The 15,524-nt window shown below is 34.9% G+C and overlaps 1 protein-coding gene across 2 annotated transcripts; it reads left to right on the forward strand.

Annotated features, from left to right (window-relative positions):
• Positions 1–520: 520 nt before the first annotated feature.
• LOC144970499 (uncharacterized) lies at positions 521–15,220 on the forward strand. Of its 2 annotated transcripts, none has more exons than XM_078910204.1 (5): positions 521–608; positions 2,812–5,101; positions 7,138–7,328; positions 8,573–8,978; positions 10,166–15,220. In XM_078910204.1, exons 2-5 carry the CDS (start codon positions 2,839–2,841, stop codon positions 10,546–10,548), a joined length of 3,243 nt encoding a protein of 1,080 aa, XP_078766330.1. In that variant the 5' UTR covers positions 521–608; positions 2,812–2,838; the 3' UTR covers positions 10,549–15,220. The 2 variants fall into 2 exon arrangements, with proteins under 2 accessions (XP_078766330.1, XP_078766331.1); XM_078910205.1 differs by lacking the exon at positions 521–608 and adding an exon at positions 742–922.
• Positions 15,221–15,524: the final 304 nt, after the last annotated feature.

A 15,524-nucleotide genomic window follows, 5' to 3' on the forward strand; every position in this document is an offset into this window, starting at 1 on the left:
GGTAAGCAGGCATATAAATAAGAACACGTCGATAATATGACTTCATTCTAGTTATCATTTTATCGAGGCCAAACTGGTATTTTATTTGTTTATCTCGTATGGAATACGTAAATGATAATAAACGCCCCCACCCTTTCACAATATTTGCTTTTGAAAGCTGCGAGAAAAAACAACGATACAGAACGTCTGTATAAATTAAAACTATCGCCATTGGAAATCATGAGCGCAGACAACAAAACAGTTAGTCAAAGGGAAATAACTTATGAATAAGACAATTCGTTTGTGAGAAGGTACAGTTTTGTCCCTTCTTTTAACTCAGACACATTGAACTGTCCAGAAACAGATAATTGATTTCTTGATTAATTTTAACAAGTAACTATAAATAAACTTGCTGTTTTTTCATTTCAAATTTTGAATAACGATTTCATTTTACTTCTTTGCGTGCATACTGGCGTATTTATTTCAGCACCATAATCTGCGTTGAATCACTTTATGTATCTAACATGATAAAAAACTAAAACGGAAGTTTTCCAACGGAAAGTAGAGAGTAGAGACGTTTGAAAATGTAAACAAGCAAGAACAAGGATTCTTTATTTATAAGTATAAAAGTATGACGAATTTATTTATATTTGTGGAACTTGATTGCAAAGTTGGCATCCTAACAGTGCCCGGTGAATAACTATGATTGTCTCAAAAGAATAAGGTTCCGTTCAAGTAAACTTACACTCTACACTGTACCTCAGTTGAATTTTGAAGTTGTGACTTGTGAACGAAAGTTGGAGTTTGTGGATTGTGATTGTGATTGATTATGATTATTATGCCAAGAAGCCTGAAGCGACTCCTAATTTTCACGTTATTAGCTACCGTGTTCTTAAGAATCTGAAACACGTCGCGCTTTTTGTGATGGAAATTATATCTGGGGGTAATTGATTAGGTGTTGTTGTTATTCGTAGTGCCCACTCCACTGTTACTGTTGTTCACGGCGCCTTAGCCCTCGGACTCGGACTATCTAGTATTATCTAGGTTCACAACAGGGTTAAATTATGGCCACGCCACGTGCGTGGTCGAATCGACCAAACTTTGGCCACGATGCGAATCATATTTCTGTTATATTCATGTTATTATTATTTCTTAAAATCTAAATTATGATTTTTTATCCGAAGTGTCAATTATAATTATAATTAGGACTGGATCGGACACAAACTACAATTGCCAACATGCTTGGACTTGGGCAAATACAAGGGGGGGGGGTGAGAGAGAGCAGTGGGCAGAGGTTAGAACTGATATAGAAATGAAGAAGAGTTCAGAAGAAATTCTATTTTGCCCATATCACTATCACCACTTTTCTTTGCTCCGTTACAGGCTACAGTTACAGTACCATACTTTAGAATTTTTCATCTTTACGGTATATAAAAAAGACAAGGGTCTGGGATGAGTCAACCTTATGATGTTTTACAATACAATATTATACACAGTGAATTCTGTTGCGATAACGATCACTGAACTTGCCCATAGGCTTGACCAGAGGTTTATATTTCACGAGATTCATGTATGTGCACTACTCACTAACGGTGCCATCCTGGGTTCAAAATGACACGATCAAATTGTACACTTTGTACACATTTGACATAAACTGATAGATAAACATTTGTTACAATTTAATTATTGAAAGCCAGAGGTGTAGCTTCCTGATGTGATTTCTACAATCATATAAAAACAGATGGATTAAACATGCACATTTGTGTTTGTCACAAAGAGGAAAATTTACAAGTATTTTTCCAGAGAGGTGCAGTGCGAAATTCTTTTTCATGGCATGCAGCAAATAACAATATGGCTCATAACCAGGAACTCAGAGGGGAGAGGTCAAAATAATAATTTTCTTTACTGCCATCTTAATTATGCATCTCTTATATATTTGAAAACTGTAGTCCTTTGAAAAGTTTTATACTGTACAAACTTACAAGGAATCTGGTGTTAAAGAAGTCAACATTCAGTGATCTTTCACATTAATACATTCAAAGCCCCCCCCCCCCCCCACCCTCTCTTTCCAGTGAACATAATTCATGAATGGTGAACACGTAACGCACTCAATGGGTGACCAGTGGGATTTTGTGACATGTCTTAACCGACCTTTATGAGTTGTCTCTCTCAACAGTTTGTCGGGTGTTATGTCATTGTGAAAGGCATTTCTTCTGGTCATATCGGAAACGTAACCATATTATGCTTTTGATATCAGATGTTTGACTGTTAATTACTATTGCGCGGTGTATTCCTGAAATTTGAGTTTTTATCCGTAAAATGTCCCTGAAATTTGAAAGTGAGGGTAGGCATACCTGAAACTGAAACAAACAAAAGCTATAGTGCCAAGGGTGACTATTAAGACTGAGTCTGGATAATCTGTTGATTGCACATGCGCATTGGAATTTGGTATTTGGGTCCGAATAGCCACGGGCATCTGTTCAGACTCGGGTTCAAATAGTGAGCCTTTTTAAAAATAATAACAATAACAATGTTTTTTTCTAGTCTAGGCGATTGCGACATTTTTAATATCACCATGTCGGGTTTCATTTGCCCACTTTTGAAGTCGAAAATGTGCTACGAAGACCTCTGACCATCAGGCATGAGTGGATGAAAACCAATTAACAGAGAAGGAAAAGAAAAATACATTAATTTATCCCATACCCCTTAGTAGACAGAGATTTTTTAAAAAAGAATTTATCTGTGAGTTGCTAACTTTTGTTTTCATTCTTTAACTTTTACTCTTGTTGTATTATGGACTTACTTTTTAAATTTTAATGTTCATTTTTTCAGCTGTTCGTCGCTATACATGTTACCATAATGGGTAACAGTCAGTCACAAGACTCGGATAATGAACATGGAAAATCGACCTACAATTATCATGAGACTGTTCTTCGAGAAGCTCAGCAGCTATACAACACAAGTTCAAATTCAAGGGGATATGAGAGCGATGATCAATACTTTAGTGCAGAAGAGGGAGAGGAAAGTGACAGAAGTGTTACTCCTCAACGTACACGCCCTGAATCCTCATCAGGAGAAGATTTTTCAGATGATTCAGAGAGCGATGTCAATAGAGATATTGAAGGGAATCAAGAGGCTAGTCAGCCCTGTATAAGTGAATCAAGTCTTAATCTGGTAAACGATTCGCAAACATTTTTGTCTCCAACAAATAAGAGATTGCTGACTGTAAAAAAGAGTTGTGGGCAGTGTAATGTAAGCAGATTTCAGGAACACGATAGTATCGGTCCAGAGTTGGACAGGTCTCAGTGGGATATGTCTGCTAATAATATCAGTGTGCGTACCACCAGAAATTCTTCACAAAGAATGCAGGAACAGAATTTAAGTACAGTTGATAATACTGGTAATGATTTCAGTCTTCGACAGACGCGTTGGTCTCATTCACCATTCAAACCAATAAATTCTCCACATTTACTAAATGTGTCTCAAAGATCAACTGCTAGAAATATGTCTTCAAGGGGAAAAAGAAAGGCTGATCAAAGTCTGGATGCATCAGATGAGGAAGAGAGTAATCTATCTCCAAAAAGGAGACATGCATTGAGAGTAATCCCTAACAAAAGAAGGTTGGCCATGCTTGATGATTCAGGTTCTGAAAGTGATGATAATGTTAAAGTCATAATCAAGAAAAAGCCTCGTCAGAGTGTCTTGTCAACTGCTGACCAGCAGTTTGGATCACCAAGTGAGACTGTGAGTGGAAGTTTGAAAAGAAGTTTAGTGGAGCATGATGATGATAACGTCATGGCTGAAGAAGCAGGCAGTACTAAAAAGAGAAAGTTTTGTTTAGGAACTAAGAAGTTAAACGTGGTGGGTGAGAAAAGAAGTTTTGACACCAGCAAGTCAGAAGACAGTACAACAACTATGAGCAATTCCCCAAAAATTAAAGCTCTGAAAACAGAAAGTGATAAAGCACAGTCAGAAATTTCTGATATTTCAGGCAAACCTTTGCCAATTGTTGTAGTGAAAAGGCTACAAGGCAGTGCTTTTCAGCCTTTGAATGGAGGGTCAAATACTGTTGTACGTTCCAGTCAGCAGGAACCTGAGCAAGTCAGTAAATCTAACACCAAAACAATGAAAATGGGTAATGATGCTGTAAGGAATTCTTTGGGCAAAGTGCTTCCAATAAGATATTCCCAACGTCAATTAACAACATCATTACCGTCGTCCAACACAAATGTGTCAGATCCTTCACCTGCTAAAACAAGCCAGTCTGATTCAGCCCTCCTGGAGAATCAAAGTAGAGATGAAAACTTGATATCACAAGGATCTTCAACTGCATCAGGTATAAATGTAATAGGGAGGGAATTTGATTCAAATCAAACTCAGAAGAGAAAAAGCGACACAACATGGCTTTCAAATTCAAATAATAACCAAAGTGCTTCAAATGCTCCCATTCATACCATCAATGATGAAGATGACAACAACTCCAATGTCAATTCTCCTTTCCATAATATTGTGTTAACTCCTCCAAACTCTTCAATTAGTCCCTCGAGATGTTCCAACATTAATTTTTTGAAGAGGGCAGCAGACAACACTGAATTTGTTGAAGGAATTGAACATTTTAGTACCAATAACAAAAATGATAGCAGCGATAATGCAATGGAAACAGATGAATCTCAACCAGGGATAGACTCAATGGAGACACAGCCATACACACCCAGACACTTGGCTCGAGCTAAGAGAGGTTTTGCAGCTGCCAAGCGCTTGAAAAACTTTTTTACAGAAGGCAGTCTGAAGTCCAACTTAAAAACTCTTTTCTCCAGAAAGAAGAGCGTACACGATAGAGAATCTCATTCCAACACTTCATTAAATCAAACATCTTGGTCATTGTATTCTTCACCATCTTCCAGTCTTTTTGGCCAGTCACAATTTTCAAATCAAAGTCCAGCCGTCTTTCAATCAACATCCTCTCCTATTGATACAGTGCGTCCTCTGTCAGACAATAGGGTCAATTTTTCACCTAATTTCTCCAATGTAGCCGCAGCTTCTCCACTCTCTGTTGATTCAAGTGGTTTCCAGAGACCGAAGCTCTCAACAAGCACTTCATCATTATTCCAGGGAAAGAGAGGTTTGTTTATTCATAGATAGTCATTGTAAATTGATAAGTTGTGCCATCCATATTTAAATTTAAATCAATAAGAGCATTGTAAAACCTTGTGCTTTGTAAGATTTAATGAGTTGTTAAACTGTTTACATTGATATCTCATTTCCATACTTCAGAAAGAAAGAGTCTACACATACACTTATCCAATTCATGGATTGTCTGAACTAAAATCAAAATGCTAACCTTATCCTGCCATTTCCATTCTCTCTCATTTATGTTTTTTTTTTTTTCATTTTGTTTCTTTTTTGATATTTTTTCCTTTCTATCACAAAAACCTTTTCAAGATTTGAACTATTTTGTCAGTTGCAGAAGAGTGGGAAGTGTTGATCCTTTGTTTTGTTTTTTTAGATCTCCAATTTTTGTTGCTCTAAGTAACTCTTGAGACAGTTATGTGTAATTTTTTTTATTTTTTAGCTTCATTGTATAAAATCTAACATTCTTTACCTTTATTGAAAGGCCTTATTTAAAAATTCACACCTCTGCGTCAAGGTTTATCTGTTGTATAATTGTTTTGAATAGAGCTAACTTACTCTATCATAGCCGTTATTATCAACGATAAGCCTATAATTGACAACCAACTATTATTTTTTTGTCACAGAACATAGATGAGCAAGAGCTTAAATGGTTGAAAGTTTAAATGACTTATTGGCTTAGGTAGATTACAGTCTTTTACGAACACCTATCAACAATTTTTAATCACCACCACACAATTTTTTTTTCAATATTTACTTTTTAATTTATTTGATTTATTATAGTTTACATACCTGCTAACCCTTCCACTTTTGGTGGAATCATTCCTCTATTTTCACTCTTCTTTTCTTCTCTTCCGCCATTGTCTCTAACATTCCGATTTTCCAAAATGCTGATCATGGTAAGAAGAAGAATAAAAGAGAAGAGAGAGAGGGGGGGGGGGGGGGGGTTAAAAAGGTGAAATTTTAAAAACATGATTACCAAGAGATAGCTAAATAGGAAAATTAATTGCTCCCCTTTACCCCTTCCCCTTTCCCATTCCATTTCCCTGTCCCTCCAGGAAAATGCGGCCGCATCGGCATCCGATGCGGCCGCATCCTGTGACCTTCCGCATCCGACTCCGCATCCGTCAGCAAAAAGCTTAAAATAAAAAAATTAAAAAATTGCCTCTTTTTTTTTTTTTTTACAGAAAATGTTGGCCTTGTATTTTTTTCCTCGTAAATCATCTCTCTGTTATGTATTATTATATTTGTTATTTTCAATGTATAATGTAAGCATTTGAGTGTATTCCTCTTTGTTGGATTTTGCGCTTGTGTCCGGATGAAACTTATAGATGATCTCAAACTAAGTACATTAGTGGTATGCTCTTGGAATCTACATCTGATCCTTATTTGTTCCTAGTTCCCCTATGTCTTACTTTTTCTTGGGTGCTTTATTAATTGTAATTCTAGAACTTTGTACTATCCCATTTTCTTCCTCTTTACTGGCGCTGATATAACCTTAATGTGTTGCAAGCGCAGTAAAACCCTAAAAAAAAAAAAACAATAGTCTGGTATATATTTCTGCTTTTTAGTCGTTTTAGTAGCTTTTAAACTATCAGTATTCATATTATTGTGAAATTAGATTTTGGGGGTTACAAAAGCAGTGCAAAAACATGCACAAATGTCGGATTTTTGGCATAATTTATGGCATAATGTCGAATTTATGGCATAATTTTCCTTTTTTTGGGCATAATATTGGCATAATTTGCCCCAAATATGGCATAATTCGCGGGGACAGATTTCCTAACACATCCTGATATGAGAGAATACTGTTATATGTTTGATGGCAAAGTTGGTGGCCACTTTGATACAGAATTAATTATCCATTTATAAGATTCCTATTTTTTTTCTCAAATTCCTATTTTCTGATGTTATGTCTCCGCTTTTAGAATGTGAAGGGTTGGCAGGTCTGAGTTTAGTATAAATTTTTTATTCATTTGATATTTTGATTTTATTAAATTGTTTATTTCAAAATTTCATCCTTATTAGACACAATAAGGAAGTCACCAAGCGTAAGTCACCTTGCCACCCGGACTTCCCCTCGCCTTCGTCGTACAAGACAATCAGATAGTTCTAATGCAACAGACACCTCAGCCCTCAACACAGATTCTCATGAAAGCTTAGGGTTGCATGCCTCCTCAGCTGACATCCTTCTGCTGCCACAAACCTCTGAATTTCAGGTATAGGCGTTAGTAGATTATGTTACATCAGGTTTTCCTTTGGAAAGACATTGAGAAATTTGGGAGCAGCATACCTGCCAAGTACCCCGATAAAATTGGATTTACCCTGATTTTTTCTTGATTTTACCTCACCCCGCCAGATTTTGGGAAACTCTGATTTTTAAATTAATTAATTTTTTAAAAATTTGTTGTTTTTTTTTCAAAATTTTTATTTTTGTAAAAAAAAAAAAAAAAAAAATGGTGAAAATGAATTTTTACTATGAGCGTTGCTTTTCTATGCGGGGAGGTAGTAATCATAATGCAGATGGGCGACCTAAAAAGTTAGTATCGATATTAGTAGTTTCCGTTTCAGTAAATGATGATACTATAGTGGCGAATGTTGTTTTTCTTTTTTCCTCTTAATATTGCTTACCCCTATTTTTTCCCTAGACTCCTATTTTTTTTTTTTGAAGAAGCATCTTATTTTTTTTCACTATGGGTTAGCAGGCATGGAGCAGGCACTGGTGTAAGATAAAAATCTGAACAAGTGTATATGAAAAGGTACCAGACAAAGCCTGAAAGTAAAATACAGGACAAGAAAAAGAACATTATCCCAAAAAATCCGTTTTTCTTTTGGGGATCGAGCCTCAGACTGATTTTTTTGTGATGTTTTTTTCTTGTATTTGTCTTTCTTGCTTTGTATGGCACTGATTCATACGCACTTGTTCAGATATTCGGAAAGACGTCGCAAATTACCATAATTTGATTGATGGAAATCATAATCTGTGGACCTTGTCTTAGCCTTCATGATTTGTGATCAGATATATTATACAGATTCATAGATTGGTTCTCTGTCTTGCTTGATGGTTCCGATTTACATTTTTTTTCTCACTTAAAAAAAATAAATACAATCAGTATTAATTTTTTTTATTTTTGACAGGTCCGTTATCGTTTAAATTTCAATCACCTCCAGGGTATTTCATGCCATTTGATTTGACTTTTGATAATTTACATGTAGATTATTATTTGATTATTTACGATTTAAAAAATAATCTTTTATAATCATTTATTGGTTTTCTTTTGTTTATTTCTGTTTGTTTTTTGATAGATCCTCCATTACCATTTGTTTGTTTTTGAAAGGTCCTCCATTACCATTTGTTTGTATTGATAGGTCCTCCATTACCATTTGTTTGTATTGATAGGTCCTCCATTACTATTTGTTTGTTTTTGAAAGGTCCTCCATTACCATTTGTTTGTATTGATAGGTCCTCCATTACCGTTTGTTTCAAACTCTGGAGATATCTCTTGCCATGGGAGACATTGCAGAGGAATCAAGCTCTGGTATTGTGAATTGGACAGATGGAGCTCTAACCCACACTGCCACAGAATGTAGCCGTAGGATTTGTGCCAAAGCCGGGGCACTCATGAGGGCAGGCTGCAACAGTTACGTTGAGAACAAGGATGGAGCATTGGAGGCTCCAGATGTCCTTACAACCCCCGCTGGAGGCAGATTTCCTAGAAGTGTAAAATCTTTACTTCACGTAGTCTCCCCTTTGACGGCTAGTGGTTCTGGACTCGCTTCCTGTCTTCTTGAAGTCAATGCCAATTGTTTGAGATTTGCATCTGAAAGGCTTTGTCTGGACAGCTTGAGTATGCCACTCATTGGTGAAGGTGAGATTTAGCTTGTCTGTGCTATGACTCCATTTCAAATTAGTCTGGTTTGTCCCAACTTGAAGTGATCAGTTATGAATCTCTCTAAAAACAAAAAAAAAACAGAGTTGATGGTCTTCCTCAGATCCGCGGAAATTCGTTATTTTGGTGGAATTTTTTAAAAGGCAGAGGTGGGGAAAAAAAATTACATTTCCCCCAATCAAATGTACTGGCAGTGAGAGACTTGATGTGTGGTGGAACAAATAGAGGTGCAGTTTCCTGTTCTCCAGAATTTAGAGTATCTATGATAATTTATCATTTGAATTGCTCTAAAAGTGGGGGTTAAGGAGTAAAAATGGGGCTTAAAGACATTTGTTCAAATTTTCCTCCTTTTTCACTTTTTGTCACCAGCCTTGCTATAAAAAAAACCCCGAAAGAGCAATGACAAATAAAAAGTGTATTTTGCCATATTGTTTTGATTTTTATGTTTTAGTACCTGTCCAAATCAACACTGACCGGTAGTTCTTTGACTACAAAAAAAAAATGTGGAAGTAAAAAAGAATAGTGAGGTCGAGTTTTGAGATTGATGTTTTGAATGGTCCTCAATTTTTATATTTTATTTTACTAATTCAAATTCTCAACTTTTTTTTCTGTACATGCAACTTTCAAAAAGAGGACAGGGACTCTATGTTGGTTGTTGGGTTGGACTGACAGGGACTCTTATGTTTGTTGTTGGGTTGGACTTTAATTAATTCTCAGATTATTACATGGATAGATTGCTCTTGAGCCAACTTCTCTTCCCTGCTTTTACTGAGTCTCATTTTCTTGCTTCAAACTCCTTCTTTGGGGCTTGTAGATAGTTTCAGAAACAATCTTTATCTTAAAATTCTTTGACTCCCTTATCACCTTAAAAGTGTTTATTTATTTATTTATTTAATTACATATTTATTTATTTATTTATTTGATTGTTCATTTATTTATTTATTTATCTTTTTAATAAGTATATTTGCCATTTTAACAATTCTTATTTCATCTATTTCCTGATTCTGTAATTGAATTCTTATCAAACAAATATGTCATTGTATTACTTTTACTCTTACTAACCCGGTAGCCAACTGTAAGTTGAATTGTTGTTACTTTGATATTCATCTCGCTCTTTCTAACCCTGAGGTTTATGTGATTTTTTATTTTTTCCTCTCTCAACCAAGGTGAGCTACCAACCCAGTTGTGTGCTGAGGCCTTCATCGATGCTGTTCTTATTTTCATCACTGAGAAAAGGTCTCCATCCAAAGAACCATCATCACCGCTATCATTATCATCATCGTCATCAGCTTCTCTGCCAGGCATCAATTTGTCATCCATCCGTCTGATGACTTTCAACGCCAATGTAACTGACCAGGCAGTGGATACAATCCAGGCACGGATAGACCATGCAAAGAAAAGTGACATTAATAGTGTTGTAGCGGAAATCCACCGACGATACTATTCTGGTCATGATGACTCTTCTTTGGAAGAGACTAGAGCCATTTTGAATGAGACAACAGATAGGGCCATATCTGGCAGGCCAAGGGTGAAAAGGCCACGGCTTTGAAAAGTTAGGCATTTTTCTTTTTGTTTATTTACTTTGATTTTATTTTCACTCTTTAGATTTGTCTAAGCGTTGAATTTAATAAGTCAATGCATGTGTAGGCAAAAGACTTATAAAACTTGTTTTGATGTGAAAAAATAAGTCTATTTTTTAATAAAGCGTTTTATTTTTACTTCTGGCAGCTGATATATGGTAAATTTAGAAATACTGTTTCAAATTTTAAGTTTAATGACACACTATAATTTGATGTTTTCTTATTACAGATATTATTACTTTCTTGTCTTGCTTGGGAAGAAATTAATATAATTGTTGTTAAGAGGATGGAAGGGTTGGGGAGTATAATTATCATGTTGTCAAAAAAAAATTTAATGAAGAAGAATGAATGATTAGGCAGCAGAGGTACTTTTAATGCATGAATTCCTATGGTTTATGAAAAAATAAGTCCCTCAAAAAACAATGAGAATGTTGATCTATTTTCAATTTAATTACTATTTGGATGACTTTTTAAAATATGCTGTTGAATTGGAATGTTTGAAGAAAGGGGAAACGGTTTTGTATAGTGATAATCACACAATTTGCATTTAAGATACTCACTGCCAACCATTATCACACATATTGAACAAGATTGTATATTGTATGCATGCTTGAAATTTTATCTATCATGGTCTTTATCCTTGCCAATTTTTGTTTTATTTTTAAAATTTTTATTACAATTTTTAACGTTTATTAACACTTTATATACAAGTCTAGAAATTATATTATGTATGAAAATTCTTAGCGGTTATTAACTTTATTTTCTTTGTTGTATTTCTTTTAAATGATTATGTTTTAGTGTTGTCACCTTTTTAGCTGTATTAACAATAATTGTGCATTTTTTTTTAATCTCTAGAAAGGAAAAAATAATTTCTGATTATTTAATGTAATGCAGGCATGATTTGACAACTTGAAAAGAGAGCTTTTCAAAAAGTGTAAAAATTAGCATTTTATTTACTCATTGAGGGTTTTTTTTTTCTTTCTTTTTTTCTATTATTCATGAAGGTATTCTGAAGGGATAGTTGCATATTAGTTAGATGAATTAGAAAATTATAATTTTACATGGATAAGTTTAAATGTTGATGGTTAGGCTCACAGTTTCAAAGAGAGAGAAAAAGCCCCAAAAGTTATAGAGTTCTCTGTGATGGAACAGGAATCTTTGTGAACATGAGAAGAAATCCATCACAAAGCTGAGGAATCGAGAAGTGCACAAGGGCATCTGGTTCTTAATTCTTAAATTGTTGGTTTCTCATATTATCGTAATCGATAAGCTTTACATATTATCATATCAACAAAAAATGTATCGTCTCTGCCTATACTTCATAATGCAGGATTTTACATACTATTGTTAGTGCTTAAATCATAATTTATCCCTAAAACTACCAGTTATTTCTTATAAAATACATACAAAGTATATAACATGATGTACATTTTGTATGTCATATAAGTGACAAAATTTCTTTTAAGATAGTACATGAATTCATTGACAAAATTACAAGGGAAATAACTAGTGTGTGGAACTGATAAAAAAGTAGTCCTTTAGGGCCATTAGACCCATTGGAGCTGGAGTTTATTACGTTTTCTTATGGTACGGTAGTACTATTTCATAAGAAACCATTGTAAAATAAATATGACTACACATATTAATGATATGGTGTGGTTTCTGGCAAATGTAGGTGTGTGCCCGTGGGTGATCTGTTTTTGCGTTCTGAACAGTTGGCCACTCGAATTAATTTGTATGTCAATTACAATTTCTAAGTTGTGATTTTACTGTCAACATTTTCGATGTGTACCAACATTTGGAATCAGATGGGCTCTAATTGGATAACTACAATCATGTTGCCCTGGTATGTTCTTGGTGAAAAAAAGAGGCTTTTATACTAATGTTTTATCAGGTGTGTTTTTAACAGTAAAATATTTCCTTTACACGAGTGAAGAAGGTTATTACTATAGAAGGGCTTAAAAATGGGCTAAAAGCAGGTGTCCATTGCACTGTTGGTTTTTTGTTTGTTTATAAAGAATTTCTGAAGATATTTTTGTATAGCTTTAGCTATATTCTTGGTGATACAACCCGGAAAATGTATATTTTTAGTTCTATCATCTGGTTGTGAATGAGATCTAAAGGCTGTAATCATCAATTTATCCTGGTGGTAATGGATTGCTTTATTTCAAACAATTGTTCCTGGTCATTTTAAGCATGTCTTTCAAGAGGTGAGTCTTTCTGTCTTCAACTCCCATGGTTTGCAGGGGAGGTCACTATTGCTGCATCCGTCCTCCATACATTTTCCCCTTGCCACGCTGTGTTCTGTCCTTGTCCTGGAATGAGATAACTCAATATCATCATATCTCTGGATCTGGTCCCTAGCTGAGATGGAAACATTCAAACCTCGGTTCTTTGTATCGCTGGGAAGGATACATTTTCCTTGTGCTATAATATCATATCTTTTGTTAATTGATATATTTATTCTGTTATTGATTGAGTGTTTCCCTCCTGGCAGGATCCTGTATTCGTGTTTGGCTGGGGATTAGAGGTTCTCAGACTAGACATGGGTCAGCTTCTCTCAGGATCCACTTCCATTGCCTTTTTGACTTAGCCTGATTCTTTGACTCACTTTTTCATTTGTGCTTGTATGAACAGCCTATCTGTAGGTCATGATCCTTTGACTATGTCACTATCATCATTTTCACCAGTGCTGAAATGGCCTAATAGTGTTAGAAGTTCCATAAAACAAACAAGCAATGCAGCAAACAAAAATATAAAGTATGTGTTTATTGAGATAGACGATTTCATTCTAAGAGAACTGGGTTGTTAGGCATTTGAAATATTACAAAAGTAAAAGAATTACGTTTTGGCATTATAACATTGGCATCTTGAAAATTATTTTTTTTTGCTTTTGCAATTTATTATTGTTGCTGTTGTTGTAACTATGATATATGCCTCTTAAATCTGTGATGTGTGACTATTTCTCTTAGATCTACGTCCTTATACTCTTCCTCTTAGATCTCCAACATAATACCATTCCTCGTAGGTCTGTGACAATATTATCTCTCTTAGGTCTAAGTCCTCATAATACTATCCCTTTTAAGTCTGACATAATACTATTCCTCTTAGAAAATACTATTCCTCCAAGGTCTATGACAAAACAAGATTCCTCTTGAATCTGAGATAACACTATTCCTCTTAGGTCTATGTCATAACACTATTCCTCTAAGGTCTATGTCATAATACTATTCCTCCTGGGCCTATGTCATAACACTATTCTACTTGGGTCTATGTCATAATACTACTCCTCTGAGGTCTATGTAATAATACTATTCCTCTTAGGTCTATGACATAACACTATTCCTCTTGGGTCTATGTCATAATACTCTTCTACTTGGGTCTATGTCAGAATACTATTCCTCTTAGGTCTATGACATTATATTCTTCTTCTTAGGCGTATGTCATAATACTATTCCTCTAAGGTCTACGTCCTGGGTGGGGACCTGACCTCCCATAGTGGACAGGGAGGTACTTGCTGTGTCTTCTATCCCCCTGTATATGTTTTTCAAATATGTTTTCTGTCTTTGTCTTGGAATAAGATTTCTTGGTTTTGTCTTGGTTCTGGCCGGATACCCTGGCTGAGAGGGAAACAGTCAAAGTCAAATGTTTAGTTAGTTTTGGGAGATGATATTTTTTTCCTTGTAAATCATCTCTCTGTTATGCACTGTATTATGTTTTGTTTACGTATTTTATATGATTTGTAAACATTTGAGTGTATCCCTCTTAGCTGGGACCTGTGCTTGTGTCTGGATGAGACTTTTAGGTGATCTCAAACTAAGTACTTTGATGGTGTGCTCTTGGAATGTACATCTGTTTCCCATTTGAACCAATTCTCCTATGTCTTACCTTTTCTTGGGTGGTTTCATTGTAATTCTAGAACTTTTTACAATCCCATTTCCTTCCTTTTTACTGGCGCTGATATGACCTAAATGTGTTGCAAGCGCCGTAAAACCCTTTAAAACAAACAAACAAACAAGGTCTATGTCATAATACTATTCCTCTTAGGTCTATGTCATAATACTATTCCGCTTAGGTGTATGTCATAATACTATTCCTCTTTGGTCTATGTCATAATACTATTTCTCTAAAGTCTGTGACATGACACTATTCTTTTTAGATAGTATAACAGCAATTCCTCCTAGAGCTACAGCATAGTATTATTTCCTCTTATGTCTATGCCACAATCTATACCTCTTAGGTCTGAGACATAATACTATGCCTCTTAGGACTATGCCATACCATTGTTAAGACTTTTTTGAATTTAAAAGACAATGGCGGTGTCAAAATGAACTGACGAGTCTTGTATTTTAATGCGATGAGATATTATTATTATCAATCATGAACACTTTTATGTGTGCGTTTATGAGTTCATTAAAAAAAAAATAGGTTTATTAGAAATATGGAACGGGTTTTTTCATCTTAGTTTTTTTTCCTTAGTTTACAAAGGTTTAACCCCACCGCCCCATATATATTTTTTATGATGAGTATTATTGACACTGATACAATCAATTGTAAGTTTTAAAAATTACTTTTTATTTCTTTTTTTTTTTTTTTTTTAATTGCATGCTTAAATAAATAATGATATTATGTTGTTTGAAATTTGTTGTTTTCCCTCCCTTTAATGCAGTAAGGATAGATATTAAAAAGTTTATACTATAATATCTCTCTCTCTCTCTCTCTCTCTCTCTCTCTCTCTCTCTCTCTCTCTCTCTCTCTCTATATAATATATATATATATATATATATATATATATATATATATATATATATATATATATATATACTGGGTGGGGATCCTGACCTCCCATAGTGGGCAGGGAGGTACATGCTGTGTCTTCTATCCCCCCATACCTGTTTTCCAATTGTTTCCTGTCATTGTCTTGGAATGAGATTACTTAGTTTTG

This window comes from Berghia stephanieae, chromosome 4, assembly GCF_034508935.2.
Source record: "Berghia stephanieae isolate SIO BIC M18660-M18661 chromosome 4, UCSD_Bste_1.3, whole genome shotgun sequence".
Classification (NCBI taxonomy): Eukaryota; Metazoa; Mollusca; class Gastropoda; order Nudibranchia; family Aeolidiidae; genus Berghia; species Berghia stephanieae.

Bases quoted from the DNA above. Each gene is read 5' to 3' on its own strand.
- LOC144970499 (XM_078910204.1), top strand. From the start codon at position 2,839: ATGGGTAACAGTCAGTCACAAGACTCGGATAATGAACATGGAAAATCG. The intron at 5,102-7,137 runs GTTTGTTTATTC...CATCCTTATTAG, and splicing joins ATTATTCCAGGGAAAGAGAG to ACACAATAAGGAAGTCACCA. The intron at 7,329-8,572 runs GTATAGGCGTTA...TTGTATTGATAG, and splicing joins CACAAACCTCTGAATTTCAG to GTCCTCCATTACCGTTTGTT.